At 47.9% G+C, this 20,877-nt stretch overlaps 1 protein-coding gene across 5 annotated transcripts in view; it reads right to left on the reverse strand.

Moving 5' to 3' along the window:
* GALNT10 (polypeptide N-acetylgalactosaminyltransferase 10) overlaps positions 1-20,877 on the reverse strand; it is a 308,767-nt gene that overhangs the window by 14,034 nt on the left and 273,856 nt on the right. For all 5 annotated transcript variants that reach the window (XM_021076942.1, XM_021076943.1, XM_021076946.1 and 2 more), the window contains one exon: positions 2,520-2,627. In XM_021076942.1, coding sequence (XP_020932601.1) covers positions 2,520-2,627 — 108 coding nt within the window. The remainder of the gene's footprint in view (positions 1-2,519; positions 2,628-20,877) is intronic.

The following is a 20,877-nucleotide window of genomic DNA, read 5'->3' on the forward strand; positions in this document are numbered from 1 at the left end:
CTTGGAGTTCCCGCTGTGGTACAGTGGGTTAAGAACCCAGCTGCAGAGGCTTGGGTCACTGTGGAAGCACAGTTGAATCCCCAGCCTGGCACAGTGGGTTAAAAGATCTGGCATTGCTGCACCTGGAGCACAGGCCACAGCTCTGGCTCGGATTCAATCCCTGCCCCAGGAACTTCCATAAGCCATGGATGTGGCCGTTAACACCCCCCCCCAAAAAAAAAACCCCACTGTCCTTAAATCTATCATTACAATGTTTTAGGAGATAATGCTTTATAAGGATCTGGTTGTTCAAACACTGAGTAAACAGGTAAAATATGATCTGCAACTAAGTGAAGGTAGATCCTGTCATAAAAAGTTAGGAGAGGAGTTCCCGTTGTGGCTCAGCGGAAATGAATCCGACTAGGAACTGTGAGATTGCGGGTTTGATCCCTGACCTCAGTCAGCGTTTTAAGGATCCGGCGTTGCCGTGAGCTGTGGTGTAGGTCACAGATGCAGCTTGGATCCAGCATTGCTATGCCTCTTGCGTAGGCCGGCGGCCTCAGCTCTGATCCATCCCCTAGCCTGGGAACCTCCGTATGCCATGGGTGCGGCCCTAAAAAGACAATAAAATAAAGTCAATAAGAGACTGATTCAGCACTGACAGGTGAAAAAGTTAAAATGTTAAAACATGGAATTCAGATAAAATGTTCAAAGCAACTTCCCAGTCTTGTGATACCAATGTTGACACTAATATTGCTAATAACAATAGCCGTCGCTATTTAAGGGACAATCGCTCTGTGCCAGGCACCAAACAGAAATGGGTTTGAATTCTGGCTCTAGTTACTTTGCATCTCTACATTTCACTGTCTTCATCTCTAAAATGGGGATTAAAAAAAGTGAGACTTAAGTTATCTAAGTATGTAAGACGCTTTGCATAATGCCTGGCTCACGGGAAGTTTTTATGGGTTACTGCAGTTCGCTATTAACCATTGTACTCAGCTATGCATCAACAGACAGGAGGTGGTGGTGTGTCTTTACAGGAGGGGTCTTATACGTGACAGCCCTGTCTAGGAAAAGGATGCTTTGGGAGTGGTCATGCTCAGGGTTCTGTGGTGTTTCTATGGTCCCACAGTCCCTAGTAGCTGAGAGAGTCACAGTCTTGGGCTTACTGAGCGACTCTGAGTAGTTTTTCCCCCTTGGCACTTTCCTCTGGGGCTGCCAACGGTATTTCAGATGAAACGTGATTTCCTGCCTCTCCTGCTGAACCAGATCTCGCCTTTGGGACGGGGCTGTCCAAAGCGCAGATGGCTGGTGCGGCTGTCGTTGGAATCTTCGACCACTAGAGGGCACTGCCGGCCCTCTTTTCTCTTAACGCCAGTTCCCATAGCAGCCTGGGCCACCCCTGGAGCCGGACATCCCAACCGCAGGATGGAGAGACGGCTGCCTCTCAGGGTCTCTTGGTCTTCCTTTTAAGTCTCAGGACAAGGGCTCGTCTGTGACCCAGGGGCTCCAATTCTGCAGGTCCTTGATTGTCAGGTGATGAGGGAAGGGGAGGCAGCAGCACGAGCAGAAGGAAGCTGGGTGAATTGAAGCTACAGTGGCTCACAAGGGTGTCTCTGTAGGGAGAGGTCTCCACGGGGTGGGGTGGGGTGGGGTCTCCATCACGCAGAACTTTCCAGATCCCCACAAACCTCGCTGTGGCTCTCTTCCACCCTCTGGGGTCCCTCCGGCATCTTCACTGTTCTTTTGCAGTAACCTTGATTTTTTTTCAAGGTACCTAATATTTTTAAATTTATTATTAAGGTTTAGTGAAATATCACTAATACAAAACAAAAACCTCTGGCTAACACATCCATTTGTGATAGTGGCCAGTTTAATTTGAGCAATGATGGATACAAACCATTTTAAGGCAAAAAACCAGTTTAACACAGAATTTTTGGCATGAAAGTGGAGAGAGGTGAGGAGACGAGAAAGACGCTAACATTTATTAACCACTGTTGTGCCAGTTTCTTTTCAGTACTGTCTTGGTTTTTCCCAAACACACCACGCCACCTGTCTTAAATTTCACCTGACATATTTCTTTAAATCACCCCAGTCTAACTCTGCCCCTACTTTAGCTTTATCCTAAAAATGAATGTGAAATCATAAATTTGCGACACTAATCCACATTAACTGAAACACGTAAATAAAAATGTCCCTTTACCTACCACCTCAAATCACTGCATCGGTCACACTATGGGAAACTGCATCATCTCCTTAGTATTTATTTTTTATTATTCTCCCGGCAATGCTAAGAGTCTAAGAGTTGGAAAATAAGCTTTCTTGAACCAAAAGGGTAAACAGAGGCTTAGAGTAACCCTCCCAGGGTCCCAGAGCTAATGCTTAAGCAGGGCTTTCAGTAAGTTCTTGGAAATTGGAGTGCATCTGGAGAGCGGGGGATGGGAGCACACCTGGGGATCACTGGGCCTAGGGTGGGGGTGCCTCTGTTCTGCGGATGGTCGCAGGTCCACCTCTCTTCCCTAGGGAAGCCACCAGCTTACCCGGGCCAGGCTGACTCCAGCGGGCACCTTGTAGGGCACGTACTTCCTGTAGATATGGCCCACCCTGGAGCAGGGGATGTCCTCCATGCGGCCTCCACACATCCACACCTGTGGGTGAGAAGCCAGAGATGTTATTTCTGCCTCCAATTCACCGCCTCCTCAAAGGCCAGCGTTCCTTCGGGCATTCACGGAAAGCATCCGCTTGGATGGTGTACCAAAGCCCCCATAAAGCCCCCACTTGCTGAACCAGAGATGTAGGAAAACACTGTAGTGACAAGAGCAGTAAAAAGAGATGAAGTGGCATTCCTGTGGTGCCTCAGGGGAAACGAATCTGACTAGTACCCATGAGGACACAGGTTTGATCCCTGGCCTCGCTCAGTGGGTTAAGGATCCGGCGTTGCCGTGCGCTGTGATATAGGTTGCAGACGGCTCAGATCTGGCATGGCTGTGGCTAGGGCGTAGACCATCAGCTACAGCTGATTAGACCCCTGACCTGGGAACCTCCATATGCCTCGGGTGGGGCCCTAAAAATGAAAAAAAAAAAAAAAAAAAGCTGACAGCATCCAGTGCTTATTTGCAGTCCATTGCTGTGCTGTGGGCTTCACATGCACAGCTGCATGGAGGCCTCGGCAGAAAAGCCACCAAGTAGGTAGAAACAGAGCTCCATCTAAGAGATGAAGAAACTTCTCTGAGGTCACATGGCTTGTACATAGGAGATCCAGAATTAAACCCAGCTTGAGCTGACTCGAGTCTGAGCTCTGGACACCTGGGAGAATTGCCAGGGGGTGTTGGGGCCTCAGTGGGAAAGACCGTGGGGATGGCTCTGTGGTGTTGCCTGCAGCTCCAAGAGAGGAGAAGGAGGCACTTAGGCTCTGTGCACTTGCTGACTCTGGCATTAGATTCTGGACTCTCCCCCTACCTAGATCTGTAAGCCTCTTGCTGGGTCCCTCTGAGCAGTCGCCTGCCTCCCTGCCCTGACTCCTCTGCAGGCTGGCTGGCTAAGCCGAGCGCTGGGCACTGCTGCCCCAGGGCGGGAGCTGATGCTTCTCCTCGTGTCTCCCTCCACAGCCGCGTCACACAGATCTCCTGACTTGAAATGCAGGTCTGACACAGTTCAGGAGTTCTTATCAAGTGCAGTCAGCACCAAGGGGCTGAGTGCAAAGAGACCCCACCCCCCTTGGCAGTCTTGGGTCCAGATCCTGACTCAGCCACTATCCAGCTTTGTGACTTGGCACCTAACTTCTCTGAGGCCCATCTGGGGCAGGCTTGGGATGAGATATTGCATGTAAGGTGCTTAGCACAAGACCCAGTGCCTCGTCACGGCAGTCTTAGGGGATACAGTGATGCATGCATACATTTGACTAATGTTCATGGAGTGCCTGCTAAATGCCAAACACTGTGCTGGGCACCTAGAGCGATGCGTCAGTTGGCTATGGGCTCTGCTCTCGTGGAGAGGAAGTGTGGTGGCCAGCCTGAAAGATGGCCCCCAATGGTCCTTGCCTCCTGTTATTTGTGCCCTTAGGCAGTTCCCTCCCAAATGAGTCCCAGGAGGACCAACCTGTGTGACCAACAGGATAATACAGAAATGGTGGCCATGAATGTGGCTCCCATCTTACTCCCTGGGGTCACTTGCTTGGGGGCAGCCAGCTGCCATGTTGTGAGGACACACAAACAGCCCCCTAGAAAGGGTCAGGAGGTGAGGAACTGGGGCCTCCTGCTAATAGTGCTAACGTGCCCACCACGGGAATGAGCCATCTCAGAACTGGATCTTCCAGCCTCAGTCAAGCCTTCAGATGACAGCAGCCCTGGCTGATGCCCTGACGACAACCTCAGGACAGATCCAGGCAGAACTATCCCAATAAGCTACTCCCACACCCCTGACCTACACAGACTTTGAGATGATAACTTTATGACTGCTTTAAGATTATTTTTTCCAGTGGCAGTAGAGGAGTTACATAAAGATCTGAGGTGGGAGAGATGAGCACGTGCAAAGGCCCTGGGGCAGGGAGCAGAGGGACGTCAGAGAGGTGAGCAGGGACGATCATAGGGGTCTCCTGGGGCAGAACAAGCAGTCTTCACTGAAAGACAACATAATCCACTGGTGTTTTTTCTTTTTCTTTTTCGGGCGAGACCCATGGCATATGGAAGTTCTTAGCCTAGGGGTCATATCAGAGCTATAGCTGCCAGTCTACACTACAGCTCACGGCAATGAGCTGTAGTCCCTCTGTGACCTATACTACAGACCTGAGTCCCTCTGTGACCTATACTACAGCTCACGGCAATGCTGGATCCTTAACCCACTGAGCAAGGCCAGGGATCAAACCCACATCCTCATGCATGCTAGTCGGGTTCTTAACTCACTGAGCCACAACAGGAACTCTTCCACTGGTGTTTTAAAAACATGACTCTGTGGAGCGGAGGATGGCCTGGGGGGTACAGGGCCGGAGGGGGGAAGGCTCGGGGAAGAGGTATGAAGCAGTTGTGGCCTTGGGTGTGTGGGGCTGTGGCAACAGTGGGACGCAGCTGGATTTGGAACGTTTCTTATTAATCTTGATGCCATATTCCCTCATTTGTGGAGCGAGGAGGGGGAGTGGGAACATCTATAGCCCTGATTCTGTGCCAAAGAGCCCTTTCCAGCTTGAATTGCTTCCTGGGGTGGTGGGGATTCGGCTCCGAGTCTTAATTCAGGGGCTCTGGAAGGTTTGCTCGTCCGCCATGCACGCTTGTGGGTCCTCAGCGCCCCCACCGCCTCCCCTACCCCAGATGTGCACTATCCTGGGCTTCCCACGAGGGGATAGGCCTGCATGGGGCTGCAATTAATGGAAATGTTGCCTGGAGAAACGCAATTCTATTCTGATCTTGGGGGAGAAAAAAAAATCGAGTAAGTCAATAGAACAGAACATTGGTCTCCAGATAATGGGCTCCTGATGGTAGATTAATGTCAAGGCCAAGCCAAGAAGTTTATTTTCAAAGCAGGAGATATTGATCAGGCGCCAGCATCCTATAACAATAACTCTTCCTTTATACAAAGTGACTGATGTGGAAGCGGTGCTTTTGTCTGGCAGATATTGCCCAGGTCGCCGCTGGGCCGCCCCTGCCTTTTGGGAGGTGGAGTGTCCCTGAGCAGGTGGGGGACACCTTACCATGCTCTATTTTCGAATGTCTCCTGGGCGGCTGACCAGGCTGGTGTCCAGCTCTCTCGACTCCATATTAAACTCGCATTAGCTAACGAGGCTGTGTCTCTGGCTCTGCCTGGCAGGGAACCTGCCTTTATGCAGACGGATGGATGATCAATTTCCAAATCCTTCTGTGTGCTGTGACCTCAGGTTTCTTTGGCCCTGACCATGCTGGCCATCAGCCTAAACGTTCCCGAGGGACCAGGGTGACCTTGATCTACTGGGAAGTTTGAGGCATTCAGAATGCCCTCGGATTCCTGGGACGTCTGGAGCCCAGAAGGAGTCCTGGCTTTGGACGATGGGTTTACTCCATGGCTTCCCTGCCCTGGACATGATTCACTGATGGCCGAGGCAGAATGTGAGCTGCCTTCAGAGACATGCACACCTGTTCAGTGAGAGGTCTGAGAGGGGCCCAGTATGTGTCATATTCAGCTCCTCAGAACTCCCTCTGGCCGCCCAGAAACATCATACACAGCAGGCACCAACCCCACAGTGCCTGCAGGTTATCTGGCAGGATCCCAAGACAGGAGGGGACTGTCTGTCCAGGGTTATAAGAGCTGGAGGCGCTGAATCATATCATGACTCGCTCTGAGCCGGGGAGCTGGTCCCAGACCTCAGGGTCAGCTCATGGCACAGGTCACCTCTCTATGGACCGTCAGGCCCCCCACCTCCCTTCACAGCTGAGGCAGCAGCCACCTAAGCACACGGGTCATGAGCAGATGCTGCTGTCCATTCTCAACGCCACCCCTGCAGCCTTGTGACCCAGGGGAGATAGTCACTGCTACCTTGCAAGGCTGCCAAGATGGCATGAGACAACCTGTGAGGAGCACTTAGCCTGAAGCCCGGCCATAGCAAACCTGATGAATGTTAGTCATTTCAATTTGCCAAAGGATAAGAAATACCACCACCTTGAAATGATATAGCTGCCCTTTTGCCCAAGACTCTCGTGGTTTTTATCCTACGACCCAACTTCCCAACTGAAGGAAGTGAGGCTCAGAGAGATGATGCAGTTCTTCTAACTTGGTGGCAGAATCTACAAGTGACCAGGAGAATGACAGGCCAGGCAGGCGGGCACAGTCACGGGACCTGGCTGCTCAGGGGTGTGCCCCTTTCACCCAGTAATATACCAGCATGAGAAGAGCCCAGCTGGTGGCAGAGAGAAGGGAGTTACAGAGCTGGTAGCAGCCAGAAGCACAATGGGCCAGGACCCCATCATATCTGGATGGAGACAAACACAGACCACGGAGACGACATCTTTGCAGCCTCTCTCTGCTGTCAGCTTTCTTCCCTTCCTCCCCCCTCCATGCCCTTTCCACGGGGTGGGGGGACGTGGGGGGGATGCAGTTGCCTACTCGGGGAGCCTTGTTCCATCATAAAGAGCTTCCCAACAGCCTGCCAGCTTGTTTCTTGGGGCCGTTTCCTCCTGTGGAACAGTCTTCCCTGGAAGCCCCTTGCCACTAGACAAGCACAAATCTAATTGCAAAAGCTTGCTCCCCATTCATTTTCACTGCTGCTTTGATTTACCTTATTAGCAAACTTCTTTTGTGTGATGACAGGCCTCATTACAGTGTCTATAAAAGACAATCACTTGCTCTCATCTCCTAAACTAAGGAGGAAAGAACGAGTGGTGATGAGCACCGCCAGGAGGACACCACGGGACCTGGGGAGAGAGCACGGCAGAGGGGCCCGTCTTGCTGAGGGGACTGCGAGCAAGCAGGGGCTGGGGCAAAACCTCTCTCTCCAGGAAACAGCTGCCTGGGAACCAGTCAGGAATGGGTGGGCACTCTCCTGGTGGAGAGGAGCCGCCAGCCAGCCCTGACTTTTGCTGCTGGCTGCTCGGCCGAGGAGCCCAATGAAGTCCAGACCCTATTCAGTGGTGCTTGGGAGCTGCAGCATCAACAGAATAACCATCACCCGCTATTCCGCCTTGCCTGTATTCTTAGGAAGAACACAGGGTAGCCATGGTGAGCTCGGCTCTGGCTCTTCCGTGAGCTTTGGGAATCTGAAAAAGCCTTGGTTTCCTCATCTGCAGAACAGGATGAATTATTTGTGCCTACCTCCCAGGGTTGTGATGAGGCTGGCAAGTCTGAAGCACAGAGGACTCTGAGAATCTGGATGCTGTGACCTGGACACACGGTGGTGGGCATCACATGTGTATTTGCCCCACAGTTCCCAGAAAGGAAGGAATGCCTGGGCCCCTGTCTTCCAGAAGTTCAGATTATTTAGATATATTTGTTCTGAACAACAAGATACTGTTTCAGGAAGTCCTGCCAGCCTCAGAGGACCTCACTCATGTTAGTTTTAGATGCTTACTGTGGTTACTGGGTAAGGCTGGTAAAAGAGGAGACAAAAAAAATCCCAATTTTATTTTAGTTTAAAAAGTCGCTTAAACTTACTTCTGGTATATTATTATTTTATACAATATGGCTTTACGGATGTGTGTATCTAAATTAATACATTAAATACCTGACTGTTTCAGCAATATCCTGAAGTGTTTATGGTCAACTTGGAAAAAAATGGGGGGTGGCTGCCTTACATTAGGGTTTCTTCCTGGATTAAATGAATTTAGTAAAGTTGCAGGATATGTTAGGTTTTAGGTCATATGTGAAACAGGCAATCTTACAACCACCCAGTGTGGGGCGGTAACCAGCATGCCTTCCACATGAGGAAAGCGAGGCCTAATGAGAGCCAGTGCCTTGCGCAGGGCTCCTCAGCTTGCAGGTGGCAGAGCCGAGTGGAATCTGGGTTGGGGCCCCCAGACGTCGGCAGTTCTGCAATGACACCTTCCTGGTTTCATCTTTCTAAAGCCTGGTCCTGACCCTATCATGGTTTTCCACAAAGTCCTCCCGGCACTCGTACTGTCTGCAGAACAAAGGGTCATCCTGGGCTTACAGTCAAGGCTCCAGTCAGCCCAGACCCCCTCCACACCCCCTGGGTGCCCTGTGTGGGTGCTGCTGAGGGCCAGCCGCAGTGCACCTAGGCTTCTGCTCTGCTGGGCACATGTGCTTTTCCTTCCATAAAAAATGCAGCCCAGGACAAGCATTCATTCATTCACTCACACGTGGCCTGGTCGTGCCAGCCTTGCTCTAAAACCCTGTTGGAAGAGATGGAATAGAAGCTGACAGCCATGGGTGGATCCAATGATACAGAACCTCGAAAGTGGGGTGAAGGTGCTGGGGCCTTTGGGCCAACCTGCCAACCAACCTCCCTATTACTCTGTCTTTCCACCCCTGGGCCCAGGCACCCATCTGTACAAGACCTCACCTACCACGGTCTTCCATCTCGAGTGTGCTCAGGATCACCCAGAGAGCTTGTGAACCAGACTGCTGGGCCCCACCCAGAGGATGTCTGACTCAGCTGGTCTGGGGGGGGGTCTGAGAACGTGCATTTCTAACAAGTTCCCAGGTGATGCTGCTGGGCGGGGGACCATGCTGGGAGAGGAGAACCAGTTCATCCTGGATTAGTGACTCGATAATGGTGCCTTGCAGTTCACACTGTGTCTCTAGACAGCCCTGTGAGTATGGGGTTATTAGTGTCCTTTCAATGAAGACATAAAGGTTCAGCAGAAAGGGCAAGTGAGCTGTCCAAGGCCTCACTGCAAGTTCATTCCAGAGCTGGGCCCGGAGCCAAGGTCTCTGGCCTCTGTCTTTTGAGCCTCAAAGCTCCTTCACTCCTGGCTTCCTGCAGTCGTAGCCTAAACACATGGACCACGATGCCAACATTAATAGCTACTGTAATTGATTATTTATAATGTGCCAGGCGCTGAGCTAAGCTTTTAACACATTTTGATTAGCACCATGCTAATACTCACACTATGAAGCAGGGATCATTCTATTGCTGTTTTACAGATGCACAAGTCCAGAGAGGTTAAGTCACTTTCCCAAAGTTACACAGTGATTAGCTGATAAAGCTTGCACCTGAACCCAGGTGGTTTGATTCCAAAGCCAATGTATTCTACCCTATGCTGTTCTGCCCTTCCCCCCTCCTTTTTTTGCTTTTTAGGTCTGCACTTGCAGCCTATGGGTCAGGCTATGGGTCAAATACGGAGCTATAGCTGCCGGCCTACGCCTCAGCCACAGCAACACAGGATCTAAGCCGCGTCTGTACCCTGCACCACAGCTCACGGCAATGCCGGATCCTTAACCCACTGAGCGAGGCCAGGGATCTAACCCGCATCCTCATGGATACTAGTCAGGTTTGTTAACCACTGAGCCATGATGGCAACTCTGAGTTCTGCCTTCTTTTTTAACACGAAGGTTCTGATCTAAACAGCTACCACTTACTGACTGCCTTCTTTCTGCCTGTCTCCAAGGCAAACACTTCATCCCATTCAGGTTTTACCACAAACCTGTGAAGAAATTATTATCGCCGTTTTTAGTGATGAAGGACTGTGGCAGGAAGAGATGGATATGTGGCTGGCTAGTGAGCCACATACCACAGGCAACCCTTGGGCCTCGGAGTCGACTTCCCGGAGGAATGGTGGGAGGGGCAGGTGCCCACAGAGACACTCACAGAATTTCAAATGGCTGCTCAAAGTCAGGAGCAGAATGCCTCCCCTGTTCCTGGCAGACAGCTCCTGGAAAGTCTGGGTACATGTGGCTGGGAGGAAAATGCTGCATGCAGCAGAGCAAGTTCTCAGCATCCTCGGATAACCCAGCAAAGGAAGGAGCTAGCCCGGTTCCCGGCAGTGAGCTGCAGCTGGTCTGAGTCAGAGGGGGCCGTGGAAGGGATGGGGAGAGGCGATGCCAGGCTGGCACTTGCAAGGGGGACCGCTGGGTGGCAACTTAACCCCTCAGGGCTGGTCCTGACCTCTTGGGCCCTCCTGGAGCAGTGGCCTCTCTCTGCCCCCTTCTTCCATGTGCAACAAGATAAGCACTAGGCTTAGAGTTGGGACATCTGGGATTTAGCCCCGGCTCTGCAACCTTCCGGCTGCGGGATCCTGGCCCTGCCACCTAAGCACTCAGGCCTTGGGTCACAACATGACCCCTCATTAGTTTCTGGGGCATTGCCCTACCTTCTTTTCATACAGCCTATGAGTTTCAAGGAAGATAAATTTGAGTTTTTTCTCTTTTTTTTCAACCTGCTCAAGGCTGTCTGGGACTGCACTGGCCTTGGTATCGCTATCAGTGTCAAACAAAACAAACCCACTCACCCCCAAGGCTCCTGCCTCTACTCAGATGTGCTGGGTTTCCCTCTGGGATTAAGGCTATCCCTCGTCCCCTCGTGTGACTTCCTGTCACTTCCTTGCTCATGCGCGCCTGCCACATGGCTCCATCTCTCTCTCCGAGGGCGTCAGGCTGCTGCTTCTGCCTCCTGGAGTAGACCCCATAGTTAGGGGGCTCCGTCCCCCACCCCCCAGGGGACACCTCACCATGACTCCCCTTTCTGTACACCCTCACTTATGGGGACTCTCATTCCTGAAAATGCAACTGGCCCAAACAAAGCATTGGGGGTGTATGTGGGGAGGGGCTGGCTGGGAGGCCTGAAAAAATGAGTTTCTCCTTATTCTTAAAGAAAATCTTAATTTTTCTCCTGACTGGAGACCTGCTAGATATTGATGATGAATGCATTCTATGTTACAGAAACACATCAGTAGAAAGAGACAGCCACAATGTCATCTCCCACCCCTGATGCCCCAAAGGATGAGACGGTTTCATGGCACCATGGGTCAGAGGACATCAGGGCACAGCTCAGTCTGAAGTCAGAAAGCAAGGCTGAAATCCCTATTCCAACGATGTGGCATTGGGAAGTGATCTGACCCAAGCCTCAGATTGCTCATTTATAAAATGGGGGGCAAAGGGACCCAGAAGTTACTGCACTCGAATGCTCAGTAAATGACAGCTGGTAGGGGATGGGATTAAGATGGCAGAATAGAAGGACTGGAGCTCAACTTCTCTCTTAAAAACAAAATATACAACTAAATGCTGAGCAATCTTCAACCAAGTGGACCAGAAAGTTTCAAAAAGATATCCTACTCCAGAAGACAAAGAGGAGGCCACATCAAGAGGTAAGAGGGGCGATTATGTGATATAAGCAACCCCATACCTCCTGGGTGGGAAGCCCCACAGACTGGAAACTAACTGGTTCATAGAAACTCATCTACAGGAGTGAGGGTTCTGAGCCTCACATCAAATCCCCACACCTGGGGATCTGGCACTGGGAGAAAGAGCCCCTGGAGCATCTGGCATTGAAGGCCAGGGGGCTTGCACGCAGGAGCTCCACGGGACTGGGGGAAACAGAGACCCCATTCTTAAAAGGTGCACACAGACTTTCACGTGCACCGGGTCCCGGGGCAAAGCAAAGTCTTCATTGGAATCTGGGTCAAACCTGACTGCAGTTCTTGGAGGACCTTCTGGGAAAACAGGGGTGAATGTGGCTTGTTGTGGGGGAAGGACATTGGAAGCAAAGCTCTTGGGAATATTCATCAGCATGCCTTTCTCTGGAGGTGGCCATTTTGGGAAAATCTGGCCCCACCTATCAGCACTAAGAAGCCCCAGGCCAAACAACAATCCAGGTGGGATCACAGCCCCGTCTATCAGTAAACAGGCTACCTAAAGAACCCCCAGGCACACAGCCACCTCTAATCTCATCTGGAAACAAAGACCCACCCACCAGAGGGACAGGTATCAGCTTCACCTACCAGTGGGCAGGCATCAGTCCCTCCCATTAGGAAGCCTACAGCAAGCCCCCATACCAACTTCAGCCACAAGGAGGGCAGGCACCAGAAGTAAGAGAGGCTACAACTCCATTGTCTGTAAAAACGTCACCACATCAAAAACCTATAAAAATGAAAAGACAGAGAACTATAACTCAGATGAGGGAGAAAGAAAATACCCCAGAAAATCAGCTAAGTGATCGGGAGATTCTCAGCCTCCAGGAAAAAGACTTTAGACTGTTGATGCTGAAGATGATGCAAGACATTGGAGATAAACTGGAGGCAAAGATGGGTAACTTACAGGAAACACTGAGCAAAGAGATACAAGATATAAAACTTAAACAAGAAGAGATGCAAAATACAGTAATTGAAATAAAAAATTCATTAGAAGCAGCCAACAGCAGAACACAGGAGGCAGAAGAACGAATAAGTGAGGTGGAGGACAGATTAGTGGAAAATGACAGATGCAGAACAGAAAAGAGAAAAAAGATTGAAAACAAATGAAGAGAGTCTCAGAGAACTCTGGGACAATGTTAAATGCACCAACATCTGTATTATAGGGGTGCCAGAAGGAGAAAAGAGAGAGAGAAGGAGACAGAAAAAATATTCCAAGAGATTATAACCGAAAACTTCCCTAACATGGGAAGGAGCCACTCACTCCAATCCAGGAAGCACAACGAGCACCATATAAAATAAACCCAAGGAGGAATACACCAGGACACATATTAATCAAACTGACCAAAATTAAAGACAAAGATAAAATCTTGAAAGTAGCTAGGGAAAAGAAACAAGTAACATACAACGGAACCCCGATAAGGTTATCGGCAGATTTTTCAGCAGAAACTCTGCAGACCAGAAGGGAGTGACATGATATACTTCATGTGATGAAAGGAAAAAACCTCCAACCAAGATTATTTTGCCCAGCAAGGCTCTCATTCAGATTTGAAGGAGAAATCAAAAGCTTCACAGATAAGCAAAAGCTGAGAGAATTCAGCAACACTAAACCAGCTTTACAACCAACACTAAAGGAACTTCAATAGGCAGAAAAGAAAAGGCTGCAACAGGAAACAAAAATACCACAAATGACAAGGCTCACCAGTAAAGGTATATATACAGTAAAGATACGAAATCATCCACCCACAATTATGCCACCAGAATCAGAAATCATGAGAAGAGGTGGGTACAAATGCAGGACACTGGAGATGCACTTGCAACTAAGAGAACAACAACTTAAAACAATATCATATATATATATATATATATATATATATATATATATATATATATATATATATAATCTTATATCAAAACTTCAGAATAACTAAAAACCAAAAATCTACAATTGGCACACAAACAAGCAAGAAAAATCAACTGAAATACAACACTAACAATAGTCATCAAACCACAATAGGAAAGAACAAGAGAAGAAGGAAATAAAAAAGAGCAACACAAACAAATCCAAAGCAATTAATAAAATGGCAATGAGAACATACATATCAATAATTACCTTAAGTGTTAATGGACTAAACATCCCAATCAAAAGACATAGACTGGCTGAATGGCTACAAAAACAACACCCATATATATGCTGTCTTCAAGAAACCCACTTCACTTCTAGGGACAAATACAAATTCAAAGTGAGAGGATGGAAGAAAATATTCCATGCGAACAGGAATCAAAAGAAAGCTGGAGTAGCAATACTCATATAGACAAAACAGACTTTAAGATGAAGAATATTTTAAGGGATAAGGAAGGTCACTACATAATGATCAAAGGATCAATCCAAGAAGAAGATATAACAATTTTAAATATCTACACACCAAATACAGGTTCACCACAATATATAAGGCAACTGCTAACAACCTTAAAAGGAGAAGTCGACAGTAACACAATCATAGTGGGGGACTTTAACACCCCACTTACAGCAATGGACAGATCATCCAAACAGAAAATCGATAAGGAAACACAGGCCCTGAATGAAGCATCAGACCAGAAGGACTTAATAGATATTTATAGGACATTCCATCCAAAAGCATCAGAATTCACATTCTTCTCAAGTGTACATGGAACATTCTCTAAGAATGATCACATCCTGGGCTACAAATCTAACCTCGGTAACTTTAAGAAAATTGAAATCATATCAAGCGTCTTTTCCGACCACAATGCTATACAACTGGAAATCAACAACAAGAAAAAAAATGCAAAAAAACACGAACACGTGGAGACTAAACAACATGCTACTAAACAACCAATGGATAACTGAAGAAATCAAAGAGGAAGTTAAAAAATACCTAGAAGCAAATGACAACAAAGATGTGACACTCCAAAACCCATGGGATGCAGCAAAAGTCAGTCAGACAGTGAGACACCAACATCAAATGCTTTCACTAACATATGGAATCTGAAAAAAGGACAAATGAATTTCTTTGCAGAACAGATACTGACTCCCAGACTTTGAAAAACTTGTGGTTTCCAAAGGAGACAGTTCGGGGGTGGGGGGATGTGCTGGGGTTGTGGGATGGAAATCCTCTAAAATTGGATTGTGGTGATCATTGTACAACTATAAATGTAATAAATTCATTGAGTAATTTAAAAAAATGACAGCTGGTATAAGGACATTCTTCTCTGCATTTGTCACTTTTTTTTTTTTTTTGGTAGTGCCTCACCCTCGGCACATGGAGGTTCCCAGGCTAGGGGTCGAATCAGAGCTACAGCTGCCAGCCTACACCACAGCCACAGCAACGCCGGATCCTTAACCCACTGAGCGAGGTCAGGGATTGAACCTGCAACCTCGTGGTTCCTAGTCAGATTCATTTCCGCTGCACCCTGACGGGAACTCCACATTTGTCATATTTTTAAACACTAAAAATACACACACACACACATACACCCATATATTTATATATGTATATGAATATATATATACACACACACACACACTATCTTTCACATCTTTCAAAACTTAATTTTGGAGGCATCTAACCTCTTTATATAGTATTTCATCATTGGGATGTGATCTAACTTATTCATCCCCTAGGGACATACATTTGGGTCATTTTCAGTTCCCCTATCATAAGTAACGCTTCATCAAATAGCTCCTACCTAAATCTTTGCTCATCTCTGAAGCTGTCTCTCTTAGCTAAACTCTAGAGCAGGGAATTTTGGGTCAAAGAATGTGCTTGCTTTGAAATGTAACAAATTTTGCCAAATTGCTTAACAAGAGATATATCCACTATCATTTCCCCAAAGTCCACGTCTTTCTCACGCCACCTCTGCCATGTTGTCCTGTAGCTACTTCTCCTCTCCTGGATCTCATGAAAGATCTCTTTACCTCCTGGGCACACTGTGCAGACCCTTTTCTGCTCATCCTGCACCACCACATCTACTCCAAACCACCCTCACACTCATGTAAGTCCAGGGACTTTTTCCACAGCATCTTATTTGAGCTAATCTCAGGTAGGATGGAAAACTCTATCAGCACCATCTGAGATGCGAGGGGTGAGAGGTCAGGTGACTGATCCAGGGTTCCAAATGGACAGAGAGCAGAGATGAGAAGCCAGAGCCCTGCCTTCTCAGTGAGTACCTTTCCTACAACATCCCCACCACCCAAAGATGGAGATGTAAGTCTGGGAAGGGCAGGATGACAGAAGATGTATCAGGAATGGATGCCACTAACAGTTATTTAAAACACTTATTGTGGGGATGGAGTTCCCATTGTGGCACAGCGGTAACAAATCTGACTAGTATCCATGAGGACATGGGTTCGATCCCTGGCCTTGCCATGGATCTGGCATTGCCGTGAGCTGTGGTGTAGGTCACAGATGTTGCTTGGATCCTGTGTTGCTGTGGCTGTAATGTAGGTTGGCAGCTACTGCTCTGATATGACCTCTAGCCTGGGAACCTCCACATGCTGTGGCTTTGGCCCTAAAAAAACAAAACAAAACAAAACCACTTATTGTGGGGAGTCCCTCTTGTGGCTCGGTGGGAGTTCCTCTTATGGCTCAGTGGGTTAAGAACACGATATGGTGTCTGTGAGGATGTGGGTTCGATCCCCGGCCTCGCTTGGTGGGTTAAGAATCCAGCATCACCACAAGCTGTGGCATATGTCACAGATGTGGCTTGAAGCCAGCATTGCTGTGGCTGTGGCACAGGCCAGCAACTGTAGCTCCAACTGGACCCCTGGCCAAGGAACTTCCACATGCCGCAGGTGCAGCCATAAAAGGAAAATAAAAATTAAAAAAACACTTATTGTGGGCCAGAAAGTGGGGTACAGAGGTGGACAAGACCCACTCTCTGACTCAAGAAAGCTCAGAGTCCAGTGTCTCTCCCTGTGACAGGCCAGCTTTTGCAAAGATTATGTCAACAGGAGGTATTCAGAGCCATGCTGGGAGTGATGCTGGGGTGGTCCCTTATAATCCTAGGGAGCTTGGGCAAGGCTAAGAGGAGGTCAGTTATATTAGCTGAGCCCAGAGGATAAGTGTGGGTTGGCCAGACCAAGGAAGGGCATTTCAGGAAGAATGAACTTCGCATGCCTCCAGAGAGGACCAGGGGCTTGTCAGCAGTTCTGTATGGCTGTGTGAGGTGGACATCTTTGGTGTGTCCTGCCTCACCTCCACCTCCCCTTCTGGGCATAGTGCCCGCCTGGACCTTCCTTTGGGGAACCAGCCAGTCCCACTTTCCTGACTCCAGGATGGACATGTGATTGTGGCTGACCAATCGGAACACTGCTTGGGGATGCGAGGGACCAGAAGGCCAATGAGATTCAGCTTGGAGATTTCTACAGGATTATAGGAAACAGAAACACTTTTTCCGTTGGGTTGCTAGGTATTTCCATGAGAGAAGCCTTGCTAGAGAGGGAAACCAACCCAGATGGAAGCAGAGCTGAGGGACTAAGGGAGATGGAGCTTAGATGAGATGGGTTAGTCTTTTTATCCAGCCAGGCCTGGAGGTCTCCCCTGGAATTTCAGTTGTGTGGAACAAACAATTCTGATTTTGGGGGGCTTTAATCAGATTGTCTAGGGTTTTGGTCACCTGTAAGCAGGAGTCCAGACTAATACAATGCGCTGGAGGGTGGAGAGGACGCAAGGGATGGTTAAGTAGCTCCTGGAGGTGGGTATGGGTCAGGCTACAGAGTTCAAGATTCGTCCGACCACTGGAACTGGGAAGAATCTAACTGCCAAGCAGGAGAACTCTCATAATATGACTCTGCCTTTTGGAAACAAAAACTTTGTAGGCTACGATAGTGAGAGAGAGAAAGAAAGTCAAGTCAATGACTCTTAGACATTTCAGAGCCCTTGGAACATCTTTTCTGGACTTTCCCATCAGGATAGATGGCCTGGTCTGAAATTGGAGCCAAGTTATTAATCCATCAGCCCTGATGGCACGTATCCATTTATCTTAATTTCTGAAAATACACTCAGGCCTTTCAGACCAGTGTCTCTTCTCTGTCACCAAGAAGAAAAGGGATCTCAGTGGAGATTAATCAGAGGGAATCTGGCCCTTCTGTGAATTGCCCTGCTCTGGCTGAAACAGAACACCCGACATTTCAGGCAGACGAATGGGCTCTCCTGTGTGCTCAGCGCTGTGGGCAGGCCTTCCACTGGGGCCTGGGAGATAGGGCACTGGCAGAGGGGCTGCCGCTGGCTCCAGGAACTCGAGCTCTCAAAGCCTGGAGAGAGAAAGCCGAGGGAGAAACATCTCCCTTCCAGACTTGGGGGATCCCTCATTACGCTGTCTCATTTCCTCTCCAGAGTGAAGGAGATAATTGGATCAAATGGAAACAGGAGCCAGCCTCCTTCCCCCTCCAGATGAGACACTTCCAATATGGCTTCATTACCAAGTCTTTTGTAAATAAGCTGTGGGGGGGAAATGCCATTTGTTCTGCCATAATTGCCTGATGAGCATCATCAGATGGGTCCTTGAAACACACGGAATGAAATCATTTTGGGTTTAGAAATTCCTTTGTGCACATTGTTCTCCAATCACTACTCTCCATGGAGGGAGTTTCTGAAGGGAGACTTTTTGACCAAGGAGCCTGATCAAGGAGGCTGGTTCTGGCCAATGATACACCTGCTCCAAGAATTCAACCAATGATTCTTTTTTTGGCTGTGGCACATAGTGGCCTGATGTGGGATCTCAATTCCCAGACTAGGGATTGAATCTGGACTGTAATGATGAAAGTGCCAAATCCTAACTACCAGACAACCAGGGAACTCCTCAACCAACAATTATTTGTTAGGTGCCCTCTCCCTGTCAGGCAATCCTTTATGTACTTGGGATACAGCAGTGAGAAAACAGACAAAGAGTATTACCCTACTGAAGTTTATATTCTGGTGAGAACTCTGAACTGTAAAGTTAAAACCCTTCTGATTCCTTAGGTGTGATTTCACTGTACCTATAAGGATATGACATTTGGAAAACTAGATTGCTAGAGATACTAAATAAATGATACATCACTCATCAGACCTGCACCCATGGCAGACATCACTAATCAATCACCATTCCTTTTCTGATAAGCTTGGACACAGCCTTAGGATACACATTAACACAGAACTGGAGCAGCCCCTAAAAATCAGTTTGTGGGAAGAGGAAACCTATTTGCTATTTTTAACTTAGACTAATTCACTTCACCGAGAGGCTGTAGAATATCCTAGTAAATTAAGAATAACCCCAGGAGAAGGCAAAAACTGAGAAGAAAGACTAAGATACTGCAACCAACTTCTCAGCCTTCTTTTCCTCTCAAGTGCTCTGTAGAGGCCTCCACCTTGGCAGGTCAGAGGGGAGGCTTTGTAGTTGGGCAGACCTGGGTTCAGGTCCTGGTTCTATCAGTTCCAACTATGTGGGGGACCTTTTTCTGAGCCCCACTTACTTTACTGCAGAGTGTGTGTAATAATGATACCACCTTCCTAGGGTCATTGTGAGGATTAAAAAAGCCAACATGGGTGAAGGGCTCGGCATAGGGTCCTGCCAGCTCTGGTCATGGCTGAAATTGAGTTGCTGCACACAAGAGTGGATGTTGATTGATTGACTGATTGATTGTCTTTTTAGGATAGAACTCATGGCACATGGAAATTCCCAGGCTAGGGGTTGAATTGGAGCTATAGCTGCCAGCCTACACCACAGCCACAGTCACAGCCACAGCAATACCAGATCTGAGCCACATCTGTGACCTACACCACAGTTCATGGCAATGCCGTATCTATAACCCACTGAGCAAGGCCAGGGATTGAACCTGCATCCTCATGGATACTAGTTGGGTTCGTTACCACTGAGTCATGACAGAAACTCCAACACATAGTTCTTTACATCTGGTTGGTGCTTGTGCCATTTTATCACTATTAAATATTTTTAGTATCGCCGCTGGCCTTTAATATTAATTGTATTCAGGGGGCTGATCCCCTTATGAGAGACAACTTCAGAACTGTGCAGGTAAAATGAACACAGGCTGCTTTTCCAACCAAAATAATGTTTCAGTAGAATTCTATGTTATTTTCTTGCTAATCAAGAATTTACAGGGGGAAAAAAAAAAGGAGTTCAGTTCTCCTATGGTGCAGTGGGTTAAGGATCTAGCATTGTCACTGTAGCAGATTGGGTTGCTGCCATGGTGCAGGTTCAATCCTTGGCCCAGGAACTTCCACATGCTGTGGTGTGGCCAAAAAAAAAAAAAAAAAAAAATTTTACATTCCCCAGTTTGGAACTGCTCATCCAGGGGCATACATAATGACAATGACAATAATGAAAATAATTTTTAGGATATTTATTAAGAAGCACCTAACAAGAATGGTCTTACTTAATCCTCTCAACAACCCTGTGAGGATTAAAATATCATTAAGCCCACTTTATGGAAGCAGAAACTGAGGCTCAGTGAGGTGAGAATTCTTTGTCCAAGATCACACAACTGGCACGAAGTAGCAGAGCTAGATCTGATCTAGGCAATCTACTCAGACCTGGAGCCTTAAATGCTCTGAGTGACAATCATCCTTTGCATGAAAAGTGGATGCCCGACTCAGTGGGCATCAAGGTTGTGTATTAACAGGGTTTGACCAGTAATGGAGCTGCATCCTCATGGGCTGGGGCTATGAATTATCTGACTTCTTACATCAGAAGCAGACCCTAGTTGAACACAAGGACACAGGACAAATGAACCTTCCCCTCAGAGGTACCAAACCTCTGTTTTTCACCTGATATCAACACAGAAATCCCACAAAAATGAGGAAAATAGAGACTCAGAAGTTTGGGTGATAAACTATTAACACTATCTCTGTTACTGCCATTGTCAGAAGCTTCTATAGCACATGCGCTGGTCTTCAGGTTACAGCAAGTATTTATTCACTGGCTCTTTAATAATTTCTACCAATTATTAATTGTTGGTTGTGTCCCCTGGTGGGGTGCTAACCATTTTCTAGATATTATCTCATTTAATCTTCACAAAAACTCTGTAAGGTAGGTAGTATTATTATTCTCTTAGATGAGGAAAGAAAGTTCAGAAAGGTGATTTAATCTGCCCAAAGTCACGCAGCTACTGAGT

Source organism: Sus scrofa, chromosome 16 (genome assembly GCF_000003025.6).
Source record: "Sus scrofa isolate TJ Tabasco breed Duroc chromosome 16, Sscrofa11.1, whole genome shotgun sequence".
Lineage (NCBI taxonomy): Eukaryota > Metazoa > Chordata > Mammalia > Artiodactyla > Suidae > Sus > Sus scrofa.